Consider the following 18,873-nt stretch of genomic DNA (forward strand, 5'->3'; position numbering starts at 1 on the left):
ATTCGGGTTCTGAAAGTGCGACTTTCCGCAACATTGCCATTTGGGGGGGCGGCACGGACATAGTGGCGTTGACTAAGGCATTTGAGTCCTGTTTTTGGCCGCCGCTATTACCATTAGCAAGAGACCCGCGATGAGATAGAGTCATTTCCTGAAACTTTGTTTCGGCGGGCAGGAACTTGACGGAGAGGATTACGCAAAACGCCGTCCAATATCGGCAATGCCTTTGTGGAGCGGGAGCTTGTGCAAACGTTGATTTTTTTTGTCTGCGTCAGCACTGGTGACAGGCCTGCATACTTCTGGGTTGATAGTTGTATAAAATTAATCCCCGGACACACAATGCATCCATTTGAAGCCACTTTCGGCGCCCTGTGCTGTTGTCTGTCAGCCTGACTGCATTCCCCATTCACTAGATTTTGTCTGCAACTAATCAAACATTGAATGGCGAACAGTAACAACGTCCACTTCGAAGTAATTCCGCTACTAGAATCACCTTCGCCTCAGATGCACGACACATAGGCAAGGATAGTAGACTTCGATGCCTTGAAGTTGTGTGTATGGCGCTAGTTTTTGAGAAGAACAATGGTATCTAAACGATATAGAGTTGAGAGCAAGCTGACCTCAGGGTTTCACAAGCACACAATTTCAGGGGTTTCAACCATACTTTCCTTCGCACAGGCCCTAATCATTTTTCTTCCCAACATAGCCGCCCTTTCTTAGCCCAAAGAAAGACGTCACGAGTACGGCAACTGTACTAGCAAAGATGGTCCAGAAGGCGGCTCGATAGCCTTCCATCAAAGCAGCTTTAGGGTCCCGGACTGGCGAATGTTCAGTGACAGAAGCGGCGATAGCCGCAGTCACTGCGAGACCGACCGAATTACCGAATTGAGCAACTTCGCTAAAAACACCACCCGCTAAGGATTGTGTGTCGGAAGGAAACGCATCAGAGATGACTAGGTTTGATAGCGTGAAAAGTACTAGCGACATGTTAGGAGTCTGATTACACAGTGAAAAGCGACGTCTCATATCGACAAGTGTAGAAAATTGACACATACCATCAGGATTTACTGGCGAGAGAAACATTGCCCAGAATGGCGCAAGCCAGTAATTTTCGCCTATAGTAACGGTAGCCATCAATGGCGGTGCCACCATGGTGATCAATGCAGATACGACTGCTAGGGTATGAACCTTAACACGCGATATAAGATATGCTGTTAAAGCATTGACACAAATACCCATTACGATGTGAGGAAGAAATCGAATAGAGCTTTGTAATGCAGATAAACCCTGGACCTCCTGAAAGCTGACAGTCTTCAGTTAGTGACAGATAGCTTATGTGGCTCAAGTACTTACTAAAGCGTAGTAAAGTATTCGATCCCATTTAGAGATGCCCAGCAGAAAAACACCGATACACAAATTGAAGTGAAGGATGCCTTCCGCCAAAGGCTATTTGGGATAAGGGCTGGCCGGCCATGTTTGGTCTGGTAGTCCATCCACACTGGAAAGGCGGCTAGCAAAATCAGCGAGACAACTAGCAGAGCAATACTTTGAGGCTGCCTGATTGTCTTATAGGATGTAGTAAGTGTGGCCAAAACATAGAGCAACAGACCAAGAGCAACACTCATGATTACAGCTCCAAGCCAGTCTATGTCTTCAGTGAGGCGGCGAGTCCACTTCTTGTCCGATATCGGTGTCACTGAAGGCAGAGACCAGATAGACACTGTTGCGAGAACAAAATTAATGATCGCCATCATGTAGCTTTGAGAAAGTTAGTGCTTGCAGACCATCTTGGTGAGACGATTTGGGGATCATGTGTCGGCAAACGTCGAAATGAGTCATGTACTTACTATGCCCATCTCCAGCCAATCGTATCAGTAAAAATGCCACCGAGCACTAAACCGATCGCATAGCCCAGAGGCTGTCCCATACCATTCATAGCAAAGGCTACATTGCGCCACGGTCCTTTTGGAAACGTGTTGGTGATGAGGCTCACAGCTGTCGGTAGACACATAGATATTGCCACGCCTAGCAGCATGCGAAACATGATGACTTGCAAACCAGTCTTAGCAAAGCCAAGCGCGATAGTGAAGATGACAAAGAGATAGCTGCCGACAATCCAGACGGGCTTGGCCCCAATCGCGTCTGCAGCGGCACCAAAGATCAGGAGTAAGCAGCCCGCAGACAAGGCAAATACTGCGGCTGGCCATAGTACGAGAGCTGGTGGGAGGTTCACTTCCCGGGCGATGCGAGGTAGGGCAGCGATAAGTATGCCAGAGCCCATTGTATTTAGAAAGCTGATGCCAGCAAGCGTCACAATAACCAAGACTCCTCTGGTCTTGGACACCTGGATCCCACGTTCAGGTTGAACCTCATCACCAGCACCGACAGTTGGCGTAGAGGGAGGAGAGTCGGGCCCCTGAGATAAAGAGATGGCGACACCGGTCCGATCATCGATGCTGCTTTTTCTTCGCACCAAAGATAGAGGCACGGGCTGTGCTATGCCAGATTGCAGCGGCAGAAGCTCAGTATCGGCCGTGCTGGGAGCCGCTGGGACATTGTTGCCCAGATATTTTGACATTGCAGGCCCGCCGCTTCTGCTCTGAAGGATTGCCATAACGGGTGGGAAAAAATGATGCAAGTCTGAAAGATAGCGCAGCAGGATGAATGGCATGGTGGTAGGTCGCTGGATCACCCAGCGTATATTTATAAAGCTTCCCCGCCCTCTGTTAGTCATGAAGATCTTTTGTACGCCACAATTTCCAAGTGCACCTGTATAGCACACACCTGTCCACCGATATGGACGTTTTTTGCCAGGCCTTGGCAAGTAGCACCTTTACGTGGCATAATCGCCGCAAAAGCATAGCAATAGTGTCAACAGGAGACGCTGTGCTATAATACGAGCGTGAAATCATCGGTGGGATTACTACACCTGCAATACGGGGTTGATTGAGTATGATTGACAAACTTATCATGATTGTGCCAAGTCTGTTCTGTGTAGGCTAGCGAATAAATGAGCCTAACCTAAACCATAATGTTCATTTGCCTGATCCACAAGGCACTACGGAGTGCACCGTTGAGTGCACCGTTTATCTAGCCTTTTTTTTTGCTAGATTGACCCCAGCGTACGCCTAAAAGAGATGTTGTGAGTTACAAGGATATTTGCTGCTCGCAACATTGGGGGTGAGCTGTCACTACTTACCAGCAGTAACTATCACAATCTCATAAATGACGGAGGACGCAGAAAAGCAAAAGATATACTGATAGCATCACTACGTTGGGCTGATCGCTCACTAACTTTATCCCGTCGCGGTTCTACATTATATACCTCGAAATCTAGTATTTCTAACTTTATTGACCCCGGCGTGTGGCCGAATGTGGCTAACGAGTTGAACAGCAGATTCAGGGCCAGTCCATGCCTGACGCAAAATGCGCAAAAGACAAAATAAAACGGGGGTATCCGCAACAACACCAGAACTAGCTCAATGATTGAGTATCCCTACCCTGTTGCGGCCTGAAAACACATACATAGAATCTGAAATTTAGCGTCAAATCATCTTGAATTCTGGGATTAACTTGGCAGCTACGCCGGGGAAAAGCACCCGGGCGTTGCCGCAAGATGTGACTAAAAACGGGGAGGCTGAGCTATCATAGTACGCCGATCTAGAAAGTGGCGGCCAGCTAGTATGCACGTCTAAATTGGACCACCTGTCCGAGGAAGTAACCTTACAGGGGTTTAAAAATTGCAGGGCGAATCACGCAAGCACGAAATGGCTTGGCTCGGCAGCAAGGTTCAGAGCTGTGTATTGATATGCTTATGGACTGCTGAAAATTTAACCTACATTGGCTAGCACCCGGGCAGCGCCCAGGTTTGATGAATCCACCCAAGTCAGCTAGCTATTGGCGAGAGACATTGCCATGACTGTACCATATGCCTAGTAGTCGCAGCTTGACGGTGCCACACAAAGAGTACTACTCATTGTATACAACTTCCGCAAACTTCATGACGCTAACAAAAGCCATAGTCGCCAACAACCCCCCGGCACCTGTAAGCACTCGTTGCGTGATCTTCTTCTGCATTGCCTCCTTCTCTCTGACAACAGTGAACCTCTCATGCCCAAACTGGATCCTCGCGTACAGGGTTGTCCAATCCAAAGACGGCACCCATCGACTGAGGAACGCGTCGGCGACTTTTTTGGTCCGGGCTGCAGTCGATCTGACGCCTACACGCAACTCGTAGTAATGCTCCATAGCCATGTCCACCATCGCGTGGACATCGGGGAGACGATGTCTGGAATAGGCCTCAACTGTACCCGGGGTGCAAAATGGCTTGCTCGGATCGCCAAGCTCAGCGCGATCGCGAAACTCTTGGAAAAAGATTCTCACGTCTTCAAGCCCGGTGATCATGCCCATGGCATGGAAAGGCGTCATGCTGTGGGAGCTGTCTCCCAACAGAACAGCGCAGTCTTTGTAGCCCAGCTGGCCGCACTTGACGGATTTCAGAGGGATCTTTTGATGCGCAAGAAATTGCTGGGTAACATCCTCGGCGGAGAGGATTTGAGGGATGATGCCAGGGAACTCGTTGTCGAAAAAGGCGGCAAACTCATCCGGGTGGGCTTCATAATAGCGTACTTTGTCCGTGTCGCAAACCATGCCTGCTCGAAAAGATCCATCCTGGCTTTATTAGATGATATGTCATGAGCAAAGAAAGACTCGACTCACGAAATCAGGCTGGCACATGACGATGCTTTGGTCTGCAGGCCACACATGAAGGCAAGTCGACTGCATCCGATAGCTGCCGTCCGGGGCGGCAGGAAAAATGAAGTCGCACCACAGCGCCTGCAGATATTCTTGTGAGAAATCCATATGGGACTTTCTCATCATGCATTGTCGCACACTGGAGTACGTTCCATCAGCACCAATGAGAAAGTCAAATTTGACCGATGTAGTCTGAGACGTCTCGACGGGCATGGGCTTTGAGGCCTCGCGTTTCTCGCCTGATCCGGCAAAAGGTGTTGGCTTGTTATTGAACACGTCTTCTCGGGAATCATTACTTACAGTCTGCTGCAGTACTTTTCCAAACCACGGACTCGAAGGCAGCAACCTGGGCATCAAAATTACAAGCCGTCAACCTCTGGTTGAAGAAGAGCTTTGCGTTAGGTTCGTCCATCAAAGCTAGCATAACGTGCTTCGTGATTTTCTCCCGTGGCAGTGTGTGCAAGCACTGGTATTAAAGTCAGTATGCCCATCAAAAACAGCGCAAATTATTTACCTGTCCCTGAGGTCCATATACCATTGGTATGTTCTTGATGTTTCCATGCGCATCTCTTGTATGAATCATGCGAGTGTCAATGGGTCGTGAGTTGTCTAGTATTCTGTCTAGGAGTCCAGGAACACCGGCCTCAGCAATTGCTCGAATTCCGCGCTCTGAAAGAGCCAGCGGTATAACGGCGATGTCTGGCCGGGCACTCTGGCTTCCGTAGTTTGGATCTAGGCTGAGGTTAATAGAGTTCTATAAAGCATTCAGACCTGAACGGACCATCTCTGAGCTCGTATAGCTCTACCGCGTATCCTCTTCTCGCTGCATACAGAGCTGATAAGGCCCCAACCGGACCACCACCAACAACAACGACCTTTTGAGGAGGAGCCATGTTTCCAGTTTGGAGATATAGAACTTTTGATTCAGTGTAGAAGCGTAGAGAGATCTATGATGGATGTTCGTATTCTGGTGCGTGTATCCGACACACTTAAAACAGGAGCATGGCCAAGCATCTTTAAATATCTGGACAGAAAGTGGCAGCCTAGTGTGCACAGCAGAGTTCCAAGTGTTTTGCGCAAGTTGGCGAAATTGACGTGTTCCCCAGTGAGAGCAATGCGCCCTCGAGGCTCTCACCTGCACGGCCACCAGCTGCACGGCCACCAGCTGCACGGCCAGCAATGCAGGTAATGAAGATATCGCTGTTTTTTTGCATATTTATCAATTGAATGACGTTGATGATTTGTGTCAACGTATTATCGCGTCACTATATCGTGACCCCACCATTACGTGTTGAAAGGAAGAGACACATTGCTGATGATCGCGACACTTCTGGGGCTGTAAGAAAGCTACCCAAAACAGTACTATAGTGATCACGTTGTTAGTCCTGGTAGAACTGCGAGGAATTTCCCATACGCTACTATAAATTGCACGTCGCTGTCACTGCTTTACCGCGCAGCAGAGTGCTGCAGTCAGTCACTAATTTTCGCAGGTTCGGGCATGAAGCTCTATATTTTTAAGACTGCCATGCTTTTTTCTCATATACCCTTTGCTACTATGTGTTAAATCTTTTCTCTGTGTAAAAACTTCTATGCAGCATCTTTTTTGGTAGCGGTCCATCACCAATCTGTATTGTGCTGGCTTCTACTGGAGCTGCGAGTGCATGAGACTTCGCCATTTCTAGTTCGGTCTATGTCCCAAAACAAAAATTGTACAGATATCCAAGTATCGTGATTTGAGGTCTAGTACTGATTTGGTTTTGGTGCTTTCATTTGTTGACTGGTCTTCCCGTTAAACGGCAAGCCCCATACAAGTGTAGCAATGCGTTAGCCGTTAGAGCCGCAGCCACTCGTTCAACACCGGGAAGAGCCGCATTTTCTCGATTGAACTTGACTTGACGAGCACTGGGCTCAGTTGAAACTTATTGCTAGCCCTGGAAACGTATTTCAGCTTCCGAACGAATCACTCTCTGAGGGTACAGGCTCGGAGAAAACCCACATGTGAAGCTCTTCGTTTTAGTGCAAGGTGACCGCTGTTTCTGCCGCCCAACAACCTTAAAAATAGTCGGTGCGACCAGGATTAGCACTGCCTGAGGACCTCAAATCAGAGTTACGAAGGAAAAGGCATTACGGATCGGCATGTGGAATTTTATGTTTTGTTTAAAGAATGTGTTGTACGTTATGTGCGGTGGTTTTTCGCCGAACCCTGTCCAGGTTTGTAGGAGCTTCTGGGCTCCTACTAAAGCATTAGAGGACAGCGCCACGATGCGGCGACTGGAGAAGATTGAGGTATGCCGAGTTCATATGATGAGACTACAGCCAAAGCTGCCAGAATATTAGTGCGTTCCATACTTGACACGTCTGGCGCAGCACGATATCGTATTGGTCCTTTACCTGGTTGACCAAGACATTACTGAGCCTCTGTTAGCACGGTGAGGCCAACCGTTGGCCATGGCTAACAGCAGATACAAATCAGCACTCTCGCTCACCCATCAAGTTGGCCACTCTATTCACCCTGCCGCCTTGCTTGGGACTATTGCACTATTGCTTGTGTTGGCACAGTAGATGGATTGTCTGTATCATTAAATTTTGTAAACTCGGGAGACATGTCGACTTACCACGGCGGCGCTCGCATCTGCAGGTCACTGGAGCTAGAGGGGCACATGTAACACCCGATAAACCGGGCTCTCTCGTCAACTTACCTAGGTAGGCACAAGTATTTAAAATTTATAATTGCCCTCACGGTTGATAAATCGGGGGCCTGCGAGCTCATTTTCCTCGGGCGTTCGGTGCCGACAAAGCCGCAGCAGAACTCAATTGAGAGCAGCGCGACACGCCACAAATCCCCGCTACATATGTGCTGTCAATACAACTTCGAAACGCCGTTTTGCACGGATCCAGGGCATGTGACGGTGGCCACGCTTAATAAATTAGTGTCTGCTAGCCGCAGAAGGACTAGAATAGTTATAGTGGCGATCAATAAGCACCCACATTTGCCCACCGTCCCCATCCAGGGCAGGAAGCTTCCGAGAGTCGCACCGATATAAGGCGCGGGGTATTTTGTACTATCCCCGCGCTTTCTTGCTCCTTCAAGATTCCAAAATCTACAAAATGACTTCAAGCAATCTGAAATCGGAATATGACATCGTCTTCGCGGGAGGTGAGTTTAATCGCAGAAGCCGCTGTCGCCAATCGCGTTCTGACATGTTCTTAGGGGGCACCGCGGCCTGCGTTACGGCTGCTCGTCTCTCGAAAGCTGACCCTAGCCTCTCCATCCTCCTGATTGAGCAGGGCGGCGATAATTTGGACGATCCCGCTGTAGTCACGCCCGCCATGTTCTTGAGTCATCTGTTTCCGGGAAGTAAAACTGTCTTGTTTCACGCCGCCAAGAGAGAATCCAGCCTCGCAGATCGTGCATTGGTGGTGCCTTCTGGAGGATTGCTCGGCGGTGGCTCTTCCATCAACTTTACCATGTATACGCGAGGTTCGCTGTTGTCCCGATTTATTTCTCGAACAGATACCAACATACACATCTAGCTTCCGCGGTCGATTTCGACTCTTGGAAAACAGAGGGATGGGACGGGACAAGTATGCTGGCTCTCGCGAACAAGGCAGAGAATCATCAGTTGAATGACCCAAAGATTGACAAGAGCGCTCATGGGCAGAACGGGCCCATACAAGTCAGCTACGGAACCCACCACCCCAACATGAATCATGACGACATCTTTGACGCTGCCCAGGCTGTTGGAGTACCTCAAGTCTCCAACTTGCAGGATTTTGAGGTCGGTCACGGTTTCGAGCGATGGGCCAAATATATCAGTCCCGACGGCAAGCGACAAGACACAGCCCACTGCTACCTCCATCCGTTGCTGAAGTCGGGCAGCTATCCTAACCTTCACATTCTAACCAACTCGATCGTCACCCGAGTCAAATTTGAAGGCACGCGCGCCATTGGCGTTGAATATGAGCCGACCACAAATTCCGCGAAAACGGCGGCGGCGTTCATCGCTACCAAGAAGCAAGTGGTCGTCGCTGCAGGTGCTCTCAACACCCCTCTTATCCTCGAGCGATCCGGCATTGGGAAGGGCGAACTGCTGCGCGGACTCGGAATTGACGTTGTTTCTGACCTGCCTGGTGTGGGCGAGGACTACCAGGACCACAACTTGATCACTTACCGGTACAAGGCCAACTTGACACCGGAGACGTCATTTGACGGCCTTCTTAGCGGCCGGGAAGATTTTGCCAAGGCTTTGGAGGCGCGCTCCACCAAGATGGGCTGGAACGGCCTCGATGTCGGCGGCAAGCTGCGGCCGTCCGAGGACGAGGTCGCGCAGCTGGACCCGGCGTTTCGCGAGTGTTGGGCCCGCGATTTCAAGGACCATCCTTCGAGGCCAATCATGCTTCTAGTCTACTTTTACGGCTACTTTGGCGACCACGTCGCGCTGAATGAGCCCGTGGACAACCCGGCGCACTACATGACCAGCGGTGCGTACACGGCGTACCCTTATTCCCGCGGCAGCGTGCACATCACGTCTACAGACCCTCGCTCGCGATCTGACTTTGTGACGGGTTTCCTCAAGAACCCCGTCGATCTGACGAAGCAGGTGTGGGCGTACAAGAAGCAGCGCGAAATCATGCGCCGCAGCGACAAGTATGCCGGCGAGGAGCCCACCAGCCACCCCAGATTTCCCGAGGGCAGCAAGGCCGCATGTCGGGATGGCCCCGCCGTGGCAGGCGGTTTCAAGAGCATGCAGGATCGGGCCAGTCTGTCGCCGATTGAGTACAGCAAGGAGGACGACCGCGCGATCGAGGACTGGATCCGCTCGCACATCGAGACGGCGTGGCACTCGCTGGGTACCTGCAAGATGGCACCACGAGAGCAGGACGGTGTGGTGGACAAGGATCTGAATGTGTACGGGACGCAGGGCCTGAAGGTGGCGGATCTATCAATTGTGCCAGAGAATGTATGTGCCAACACGTACAACACGGCGCTGATTGTCGGAGAAAAGGCTGCGGAGATTATCGGCCATGAGCTTGGACTCACGGTCTAATGAAGAATGTGACGCTGGTGACGCTGGTTTCGCGCAATATGTAATGGGGTCATTTGAGAAAATGCATCGCTTATTTCATTCATGGCGGGAACTATTCAAAACAGATATATATATTTCTCTATCCTGGTATCCCGCGTTCGCCATTTCCCGTGTCTAAAATGCTCTATGCGCCTTAACTCCCATTCCTTTAAAAAAAAAAAGCTGTACATTATTTCTTCACATCATTCAAGTCCAAATCTTCAAAATCCTCTTCTACCGGTTTCGTCTCAGTCACTTGTCGAGGAGGCAGCGCCGGCGGCGGACCCTTGGGCAGCACCACCGGCTTCGGCACCACCGTCTCCTCCGCATCCAGGAACTCGGCCTCGCCCTCGACCCCTCCGCCATGGCCATTTGCTTCGCTCCAGCTGCCTTCCGCACCGTTTTCATACGGACTCTCGCTTTTTTCGTCGGGGCGCGTGCGGCCCGCCTCCTCCTCGTAGCTAGGCGGCCGGTCCTCCTGCGCAGGAAGCACCCCGTTCCTAGTCAGGACGCGCGGGCTGTGGCTGCTCGTCGTCGTGGGGCTCGTCGCTTGCATCCCGACTTGGCCGTTTGTCTGTGTGGCGGCATCGGTGCTGCTGCGGCTCCAGCGCGACGGATTCTGTGCTGCGCCGAAGCTCGTTCTGTGCGTGGGCGTCGAGGTCGCCGTGTTGGCGCGGGAGCGGTAGCTGCCGCTGCGCGGCCGAAACTCGAACTGGTCGCTGGAGACACGGGCGTGGGAGCCGGCTTCCACGATGCCTAGCCCTTCCTTTTCGAGCGCCGCCACGCCGTACGGGTCCGGGTCGTCCTCGTCGGGGACGCCAAATGTCGGCGAGACGGCGAGGTTGACGTCGCCCGGCGCGAGCTCGTGCTCCAGCTCCTCCATGATTTCGCTGTCTACGTCGGCACGGCCCTCTGCCGCCTTGAGCGTCTCCATGAGCTTGCGAATCTCCCGCGGCGGGTGCCGCACCTTGCCCGCGAGGATGTCCGCCGCGCTGATCTCGGCGTCGTTGTTGTAGAAGCGCGCGTTCTCGTCTGTGCGCTCAATCACAATCGTGCCGTCGACCTGCACGCCCGCGTAGAAGCCTCTGGACTTGAGGTAGGTGAAGACGGGCCGGTTGGCCTGCTTCCAGCGGCCGTCATTCTCCAGCACGCCGCCGACGCCGACGGGCCCCGCGACGGCGCTGACCTCGCCGCCGATGGTGGCGCGGATCTTGGTGAAGGCGGCGAGCGCCGCGCGCGTGTTGATGACGAGCACGCAGTCGTAAATGTCGACGCCGACGAGGAAGCCGAGGCCGGCCGTGTGCAGCATGATGCCCGACGGCGGGGACCACTCGCCGTCTTCCTGGCGCGCGACGAGCACGCCGGAGCCGCCGGCGCCGGATACCCAGAGGCCGGTGCGCATGGTGGTGAAGATGGCGAGGCCGACGGCGTTTTCAATGACCTTTTGGGGAATCTTCTTCAGGACGCGCTGCTTCTGCTTGGGGCCATCGTCGCCGCTGCCGGGGGATGCTTCTTGCTCGGTGTAGAAGCCATCCTCTGTTGCGCCCGTGTTAGTACTGGAAAGTCGACAGCTCCAATGCAAACGGTAAATTGCTCGTAGCACGAGCATGAAAACTATTCTTCGAGAGAAATCCTCTCATTTTCGGGGGACAGGTATTGACGTACTGCAGAAGGATTTGAGAATTCTGGCGGCCTTGTCGCTTTCCTTGTCGAGGGTCGTCGGCCAAAAGGCCTCGCTGCCGATGCGGTTCGAGAATCTGTTGATGGGCGCGCCGAGCTTGTCGACGACCTTGAAGGCCTTGTCAAAGCCCTTTTTGCTCTGGGTTTTTGTCGTGTCCCAGGACGGGAGATATGACGCAATCTTTTGCATTGCGGCGACGGATCGCGGGCGCTCAGCACTAATACAGCTGAACGCAAAAAGGCAGAGAAGCTCGCAAGGCAGGCAGAGGCAGCAAGTGTCAGCTCAGAAATTTTATTTTGGATATATGCATGGCGGAGAAGAAGACGGTCAAGGAGATTCGGGGGTTGCTTGGGATTTTTAAGCACAGCTGGGATGACGTTGTTGCCGACGGTGCCGGATGGCGGAGCTGCCCTCGGGTGACGCGGCTGACCATTCCCGGCCGGGCAGCACGATGGGAGTCCGACGACTCCACCATTGGCCGGGTGCGAGGAGAAAGGTTGATCAATTGTAGAACTCACTAGTCTGTGAGCTAAACGGGCGTAGCGTACTGTTTAGACATTTCCAGCTTGTCAGAGTTCTTTTCAGCATTCTTGTCGTCCAACTGAAATTGCAACAGCGAGAGGTGGTTCCTCTGACAAACCCGTGACGCGAAGAATCCAACCTGGCCACTTACAGCTCTGATTGTCGGCAAAATACGCCGAATTCAGCAGAGCAAGGCCTCTCAAAAGAGATTCCCGAGAAGTTTTAATCATGTAGGCTTCCAGAACACACTGAATAGCATCACAGCTGGGGAGATGGGTTGGCAGCTGGAGGGCTACAATTTTTGGTCGTGTCTAGGGTAGGCCGATGCCTACAAAGCCTCAGCCTTTTGTTTCAGTGTAGGATGGAGGGGTGCGGAGGCGGATACATGCACGGGAGCATCTGGTCAATCATTGTCGGCGAAAGATCAAATTTCTAAAACGACGAAATCCATTGCTTGTCATTACCGCGTAGTGTCATCCTACGCATGCACGTAATCAGCAAGCCACCTGGCGGGGTAAATAAGGCTGAGCAGGCACCACATCACCAGTTTTTTGCGAGGCTTTAATTGTAGCAGCCTGAATAACCTCTGCAACTTCATTCAAACCGTCTATGAGGAGCACATCTGTCACCTCATACTTTGTCAAAGAGCGTAGTGAACACGGCGCTGTGAATTTAGGTGCATCACTGTTGTTTGCGGTGGCATCTGTTGGGACGCTAGCCGGTGGGTCTACAGAGGGTTCCAGATGTGTTTTAGCGCTCACCATACGCTGGAAGCACGCTAGAGCCTGCCAGCTTGCACCCGCACCCCGCTGGAAGCCCACTGGAAGTTCGCTGTAGTAGCACTGACGGCGGGCGGCCCGCATCAGTCCCCAGCCTGCCTTCCAAAGTGAAGCCGCTCTCGTCTCCCCATCCCGTCTGTCGCGCATCCGTCTTCCTGCATACTCTGAGACACCCTGGGTTGCGCCCACCCGCGCTGCCATTCTGCCCTGTTGCAACCAACAGCCAAGCCAGAAATGGCTCTTTAGAATCCTGCGACTTGACATATAGCCTTGACCCCGCCTCAGCCAGCGAATATAACACGCATCTCATGCTCGCCCCATCACCACCAACCTCCTTGAGCCCTCGCGATCGAGGACTCGCCCCGACCCGGCCACCATGGCCTTCCTAGAAGACCCGCGCTTACGCCAGCGCTGGAACCAAATCACTCACGATGCAGAGGCGGCCACAGAGAATGCCGCCGCAGGTATATGGTCCTTTCAGCAACACTACATTAATCCCTGCTTCGGATACCTGAGCGGCTCCATCCATCGATGCACCGCCGTCTGCCTGGGTGACCACGACGAGCGCATGCGCCGCCGCAGAGAGCGCGAGCGAGCCGGACCCGGCGCCGAATACTCGTTTGACTTCTACGACGACTGGTTAGACGAGGAGCATCCCGATGACGGCGGCAGCGGCCCCGGCTTCTTTGGTAGCTGGGCCGGCGAGGACTGGGATCGACTCCTCGCGGGCAGCGGCAGCCACCGCAAGCATCTCGGCGGCGAGGGCACCACGACCGAGCAGCCTCGACGGAAGCGCGGCATGAGCTACGGAACCAGAGGAACCCGGCGCAAGGCGAGCGAACACGACCCCACCATCATCCCCAGCACCCAGCCCATCGGCTTCCTGAGCAAGCTGCCCTGGAAAATGGGCGGCACCTTGCGATATAAACCCAGCGCGGCCGACCTGCAGGATCATCCTGGCAAGCACGGAAATCCCGAAACGGCACCTCTGCTCGGCAGCGACGACGAATCCGACTACGGCCAGCTAATTGTGCCGCGCAAACGAAGCGGCACCACAGGATCTGGTGGCACTGGAGGCACCTCGGATTCCTATCGCTCGCGAGGCGATTTATTCCCATCTGATGGCGAAGGCGAAGAAGATGCCATTGTGTTGGATGACGACGTCACGTATGACATGGTCCGGAACGATCGCAGCAGCGGGAAAAGTGATAGGACGAGAAGCAGCAAAGGCAAGCGGCCGGCTGAGGGTGGAGGATTCTTTGCGCCAAGAACCCTCTCTAGAACTACTTTGGCGTCCAACTCCTCGGCGGATACGATGCCGCTGCAACGCTCCATCTCGTCGCTGGCCATCAGCCCAGCCGCGATCGAGCGCGTGCCGTCACTGCAGGACCTACAGATGGAGGAGGAGAGGCTGCAAAGCGAAGAGGACCAAGAGATTGTCCGCAAAAAAGAGGCCGCGGCACAATTAGCTGCACAGCTGGGTCTTTCACCAACCAGCACTGATCCATACTCTACTGCCGAGCCCAAGCCTTTGTTATCGACGAATAATGTACAGATCCCGCCACCCGCGCAACAAGTAGCGCAGCAGACTCGGGACCCAAAGAGCGCTGCTACTAGCGAAGAGCAACGGAAGTCGAAATCGAGGCAAAGCTCGCAGACAACCCTGGATGGGTTTGTGCCTGCACGACTGCCACACTTTGGCTGATGATGCATTTCAAAACATATTTCCGCCTACCTCTGTACATATTACGACGTGACGGGCTGCAATGGGTTGCATATTAAGCTGTGCCGGTAAATAAAAAGTGAACACTGCGAGTTGGGTTCGCGGAGCATGCTGATTTAGCGTTGTATTGTTTTATATATCGAGGCCCAACTGCCTCGCGGAGTTTTGAATGGGACGACATGTTCTGCGCTACTTTCTGACCGTTGGTCGGTTTTAACATGATGTGCGTGCGATGCATAAGTCTTTACTTTTCCACTGATGGGAGTGTGTATTCACCAGTAATCCAATTTAATGCATTCCGCGGATGTGATAGTGACATTACCCAGCATCTTGGGCCACGTCATAGCGTCCGTGATCCCGACGTCTGCGGTGGGCGGCCCCGCGGAGAATCTGGGGTTGGCGTCTTGACAGGCAGGCCTCGGCTACTATTACCCCACAAACATCATCCAACGCTATATAGCCGAGAGACAGCTCTTACGAAACCTAAAAAGAGAAACCGTTCCACCGGCATCTTGCTTGCATCAATCTATCCTTTCCCGTCTTTGATAATTCATAAAAAGCCCACATCCAATCCGCGGCGCGAGAAGAGGGTCACACAGAAACATCTTTCCATTCTAGACCGAACCTCAGTCTCAACCACAGGGACATTCGGCAGCACATATATCCACAGCACACATCATACATTACACACAATGGCTCCTGCAGGCCCCATCACAACAGAGCTGACCAAGGTGCTCGGCATCAAGCACCCGATCCTCCTTGCCGGCATGGCGCGCGTGTCCGGCGGGCCCCTCGCCGCGGCCGTCTCCAACGCCGGCGGCCTCGGTGTCATTGGCGGCTTCAAGTACACGCCCGAGCAGCTCAAGGACATCCTCGCCGAGATGAAGGCCAACCTGGCCAGCCCGGACCTGCCCTTTGGCGTGGACCTCGCGCTGCCGCAAGTCGGCGGCAACGCGCGCAAGACCAACTACGACTACACCGACGGCAAGCTCGACGAGCTCATCGACCTGACCATCGACAGCGGCGCCAAGCTGTTTGTCTGCGCCGTCGGCGTCCCGCCAAAGTACATCATCGAGAAGCTGCACAAGAACAACATCCTGGTGATGAACATGGTCGGCCACCCGAAGCACGCGAGAAAGGCGCTGGACCTGGGCGTCGACATGGTCTGCGCGCAGGGCACCGAGGGCGGCGGCCACACGGGCGAGATTGCCACGTCGATCCTCATCCCGGCCGTGGTGGACGTGGCGCGGCAGTACCGCCCGCCGATGCTGGGCGGCTCGACGGCGCTCGTCGTCGCGGCGGGCGGCATCTCCAACGGCCGCGGGCTGGCGTCGTCGCTGATGCAGGGCGCGTCGGGCGTCTGGGTCGGCACGCGCTTCGTGGCCTCCAAGGAGGCCAACTGCAGCGAGCAGCACAAGGAGGCCGTCGTATCGTGCGCGTACGACGAGACGGAGCGCTCGCTGGTGCTGACCGGCCGGCCCATCCGCCTCAAGCTCAACGACTACATCCGCCAGTGGCACGCCCGGCCGCAGGAAATCCAGGCGCTCTGCGATAAAGGTGTAGCGCCCATCATGCACGACTTTGATAACGGCAAGGAGGACATTGACCTGCCGCACCTGATGGGCCAGGTGGCGGCGTCGATTACAAAGGTGCAGCCCGCCGGCGAGATTGTGGATGAAATGGTGGCGGAGGCGACGGAGATGCTGCACAAGGCTAGCACGTTTGTCGGTCCATCTAGCAAGCTGTAAATATGTACTTTAATAGGAATTGGAGATTTTGCACATTCGTTTCAGTTTCAAGACGTGCTTCTTCTTGTCGTGCAACTTGTTCGCTGACAGTGCGGAGTGTGAATTGTGCACAATCTGCACTGTACCAGCCACCCGCACTCTTGGTGGGGCAATCCATTTGGGTTGGCGCAACTTTTTCTTATCGATACTGTCACCAAGAACTTTTTTTTCAGTGCCCGCGTACCTACACCAAGCCAGTGCAAAATCCTCTGCACCGAACCTCATTGTACATTACCACTGCCACGGCGCACCACACAGCACACGATGGATCACTCAATAAAGAAGCGTAAGCGCAGAGACGCTGAGGAGGCCGCCCCTGTCAAGACGAACGGCGCCGACAGGATTTCGAAGAAGACGAAAAAGACCAAGAAGCCTGTCCCCCAGGAGGAGGAAGACGACGAGGATGATTTTGAGGGATTCGAGGAGGAGCAGGAGGATCAAGAGGTCGAGAATGGTAGCGATGATATAGAGGAGGAACAGGCCGAAGCCAAGGAAGACATCGAAACGAACGGTGCCGATCTCCCGACCGATAGTGCTCCCATACTTCCCATGGCTGCCGATGCTCAGTCTTTTGACGAGCTGAAGCTCTCGGAGAAGACGATGACGGCCATCAAAGAGATGGGATTCACCAAGATGACCAGCATTCAGAAGAGTGTACGCCTCGACCGATCTGACGAACATTGTACCGAAATACTAACTATAACCAGGCCATTCCCCCCCTCATGGCTGGCAAGGACGTGCTCGGTGCCGCCAAGACTGGTTCGGGTAAAACGCTGGCGTTTCTGATTCCCGCCATCGAGATTCTCTCGTCGCTGCGCTTCAAGCCCCGCAACGGCACCGGCGTCATCGTTGTGTCGCCGACGCGCGAGCTGGCGCTGCAGATCTTTGGCGTCGCGCGCGAGCTCATGAAGCACCACTCGCAGACGTACGGCATCGTCATGGGCGGCGCAAACCGCAAGGCCGAGGCCGAGAAGCTGTCCAAGGGCGTCAACCTGATCATCGCCACCCCGGGCCGCCTGCTCGACCACCTGCTCAACACGCCGTTCGTCTTCAAGAACCTCAAGTCGCTCATCATCGACGAGGCCGACCGCATTCTCGAAGTCGGTTTCGAGGATGAGATTCGCCAGATTGTCAAGGTGCTGGCCAACGACGACCGCCAGACCATGCTCTTCTCCGCCACGCAGACGACAAAGGTCGAGGACCTCGCCCGGATATCGTTGCGGCCCGGCCCGCTCTACATCAACGTCGACGAGGAGAAGCAGTTTAGCACCGTGGACGGCCTGGAGCAGGGCTACCTGCTGTGCGATGCGGACAAGCGCTTCATTCTCCTGTTTTCGTTTTTGCGCCACATGCACCAGAAGAAGAAGAAGGTCATTGTCTTTTTCAGCAGCTGCAACTCGGTCAAGTACTACGCTGAGCTGCTCAACTATATCGACTGCCCCGTGCTGGACCTGCACGGCAAGCAAAAACAGCAAAAGCGCACAAATACATTTTTCGAATTCAGCAATGCTGCTCACGGTATTCTGATCTGCACGGATGTCGCTGCCCGTGGCCTCGATGTAAGTCTCTGACGAAATGCTACACTCCTCTCCTATACTAACGTGCTCCAGATTCCCGCCGTCGACTTCATCGTCCAGTTCGATCCTCCTGACAACACCCGCGACTACATCCACCGCGTCGGCCGCACCGCCCGCGGCGCCGGCAACACCGGCCGCAGCCTGCTCTTCCTGCAGCCGAGCGAGGTGGGCTTCCTGTCGCACCTCAAGGCAGCGCGCGTGCCCGTCGTCGAGTTCGAGTTCCCCTCCAAGAAGATTGTCAACGTGCAGTCGCAGCTCGAGCGGCTGATTGGCAAAAACTACTACCTGCAGCAGAGCGCCAAGGACGCCTTCAAGTCGTACCTGCACGCGTACGCCAGCCACAGCCTGCGCTCCGTCTACGACGTCAACAAGCTCGACCTGGCCAAGGTCGCCAAGGGTTTCGGCTTCTCCACGCCGCCGCGCGTCGACATTACGCTGGGCGGCTCCATGAGCAGAGAGCGGGTGCAGGGCCGGCGAACATATGGCAGCCAGCCCACTCAAAAGTTTAACGGCAAAAGGCGCTAAAGAAATGGGTTGTTTAATTTGGTTCAATTTGCAATTTTTAATGTGTTTTGCTTGAGATTGTTTAGTATGGATTTAGGCATAAATCTAGATGAAAGAATGATATCAAACTCCGTCAACATGACTTTTCGTGTGTGTGAGCTCTCAAGGCGGACGGACTGAGAGGACCGTTGCGAATGGTATAGCTGACAAGGCTGAGTGCCGCACACGCAGCTGTTGCGTGGGCTTCAGGTCGTCTCCAACATGGCGTCCACACTAACGCAATAAGGCAGGCCAGAACGGCCAGCCCGTTTATGAACATGGAAGAAATTTGGTCAGTGAACGAGACACTACGCCATGGCTTGCGCACTCCTGCAGACGTTGAGTGGTCTGACTCACGTCCCCACGTCGCGGCGAGAGATTGGCCAGTTTCGCCCTGTGGTGCAGCGCCAGCTAAGACGGGTGAATTGTGTATATAACGATGC

At 53.9% G+C, this 18,873-nt stretch overlaps 7 protein-coding genes across 8 annotated transcripts; 4 read left to right on the plus strand and 3 right to left on the minus strand.

Annotated features, from left to right (window-relative positions):
• Nucleotides 1-678: 678 nt before the first annotated feature.
• LMH87_002911 (uncharacterized protein) lies at nt 679-4,647 on the minus strand (the record flags this gene model as incomplete). Of its 2 annotated transcripts, XM_056194446.1 has the most annotated exons (8): nt 679-974; nt 1,053-1,300; nt 1,351-1,755; nt 1,845-2,708; nt 2,782-2,886; nt 3,114-3,125; nt 3,197-3,205; nt 3,971-4,647. In XM_056194446.1, 8 exons carry the CDS (start codon nt 4,645-4,647, stop codon nt 679-681), a joined length of 2,616 nt encoding a protein of 871 aa, XP_056051384.1. The 2 variants fall into 2 exon arrangements, with proteins under 2 accessions (XP_056051384.1, XP_056051383.1); XM_056194445.1 differs by lacking the exons at nt 2,782-2,886; nt 3,114-3,125; nt 3,197-3,205; nt 3,971-4,647 and having other exon boundaries at nt 1,845-2,731.
• Nucleotides 4,648-5,242: 595 nt separating this feature from the next.
• LMH87_002912 (uncharacterized protein) lies at nt 5,243-5,645 on the minus strand (the record flags this gene model as incomplete). The annotated part of the gene is made up of 2 exons (XM_056194447.1): nt 5,243-5,484; nt 5,534-5,645. 2 exons carry the CDS (start codon nt 5,643-5,645, stop codon nt 5,243-5,245), a joined length of 354 nt encoding a protein of 117 aa, XP_056051385.1.
• A 2,215-nt stretch (nt 5,646-7,860) lies between these two features.
• On the plus strand, nt 7,861-9,800 carry LMH87_002913 (uncharacterized protein; the record flags this gene model as incomplete). The annotated part of the gene is made up of 3 exons (XM_056194449.1): nt 7,861-7,909; nt 7,964-8,233; nt 8,287-9,800. 3 exons carry the CDS (start codon nt 7,861-7,863, stop codon nt 9,798-9,800), a joined length of 1,833 nt encoding a protein of 610 aa, XP_056051386.1.
• Nucleotides 9,801-10,008: 208 nt separating this feature from the next.
• Nucleotides 10,009-11,688, minus strand: LMH87_002914 (uncharacterized protein; the record flags this gene model as incomplete). Its single annotated transcript, XM_056194450.1, has 2 exons — nt 10,009-11,354; nt 11,484-11,688. The coding sequence occupies 2 exons, from the start codon at nt 11,686-11,688 to the stop codon at nt 10,009-10,011; spliced, it is 1,551 nt and encodes a 516-aa protein (XP_056051387.1).
• A 1,488-nt stretch (nt 11,689-13,176) lies between these two features.
• LMH87_002915 (uncharacterized protein) lies at nt 13,177-14,505 on the plus strand (the record flags this gene model as incomplete). Its single annotated transcript, XM_056194451.1, has 1 exon — nt 13,177-14,505. The coding sequence occupies one exon, from the start codon at nt 13,177-13,179 to the stop codon at nt 14,503-14,505; it is 1,329 nt and encodes a 442-aa protein (XP_056051388.1).
• A 710-nt stretch (nt 14,506-15,215) lies between these two features.
• On the plus strand, nt 15,216-16,271 carry LMH87_002916 (uncharacterized protein; the record flags this gene model as incomplete). The annotated part of the gene is made up of 1 exon (XM_056194452.1): nt 15,216-16,271. The coding sequence occupies one exon, from the start codon at nt 15,216-15,218 to the stop codon at nt 16,269-16,271; it is 1,056 nt and encodes a 351-aa protein (XP_056051389.1).
• A 303-nt stretch (nt 16,272-16,574) lies between these two features.
• Nucleotides 16,575-18,412, plus strand: LMH87_002917 (uncharacterized protein; the record flags this gene model as incomplete). Its single annotated transcript, XM_056194453.1, has 3 exons — nt 16,575-16,964; nt 17,018-17,869; nt 17,921-18,412. 3 exons carry the CDS (start codon nt 16,575-16,577, stop codon nt 18,410-18,412), a joined length of 1,734 nt encoding a protein of 577 aa, XP_056051390.1.
• Nucleotides 18,413-18,873: the final 461 nt, after the last annotated feature.

This window comes from Akanthomyces muscarius, chromosome 3 (assembly GCF_028009165.1).
Source record: "Akanthomyces muscarius strain Ve6 chromosome 3, whole genome shotgun sequence".
In the NCBI taxonomy this organism is placed as follows: Eukaryota; Fungi; Ascomycota; class Sordariomycetes; order Hypocreales; family Cordycipitaceae; genus Akanthomyces; species Akanthomyces muscarius.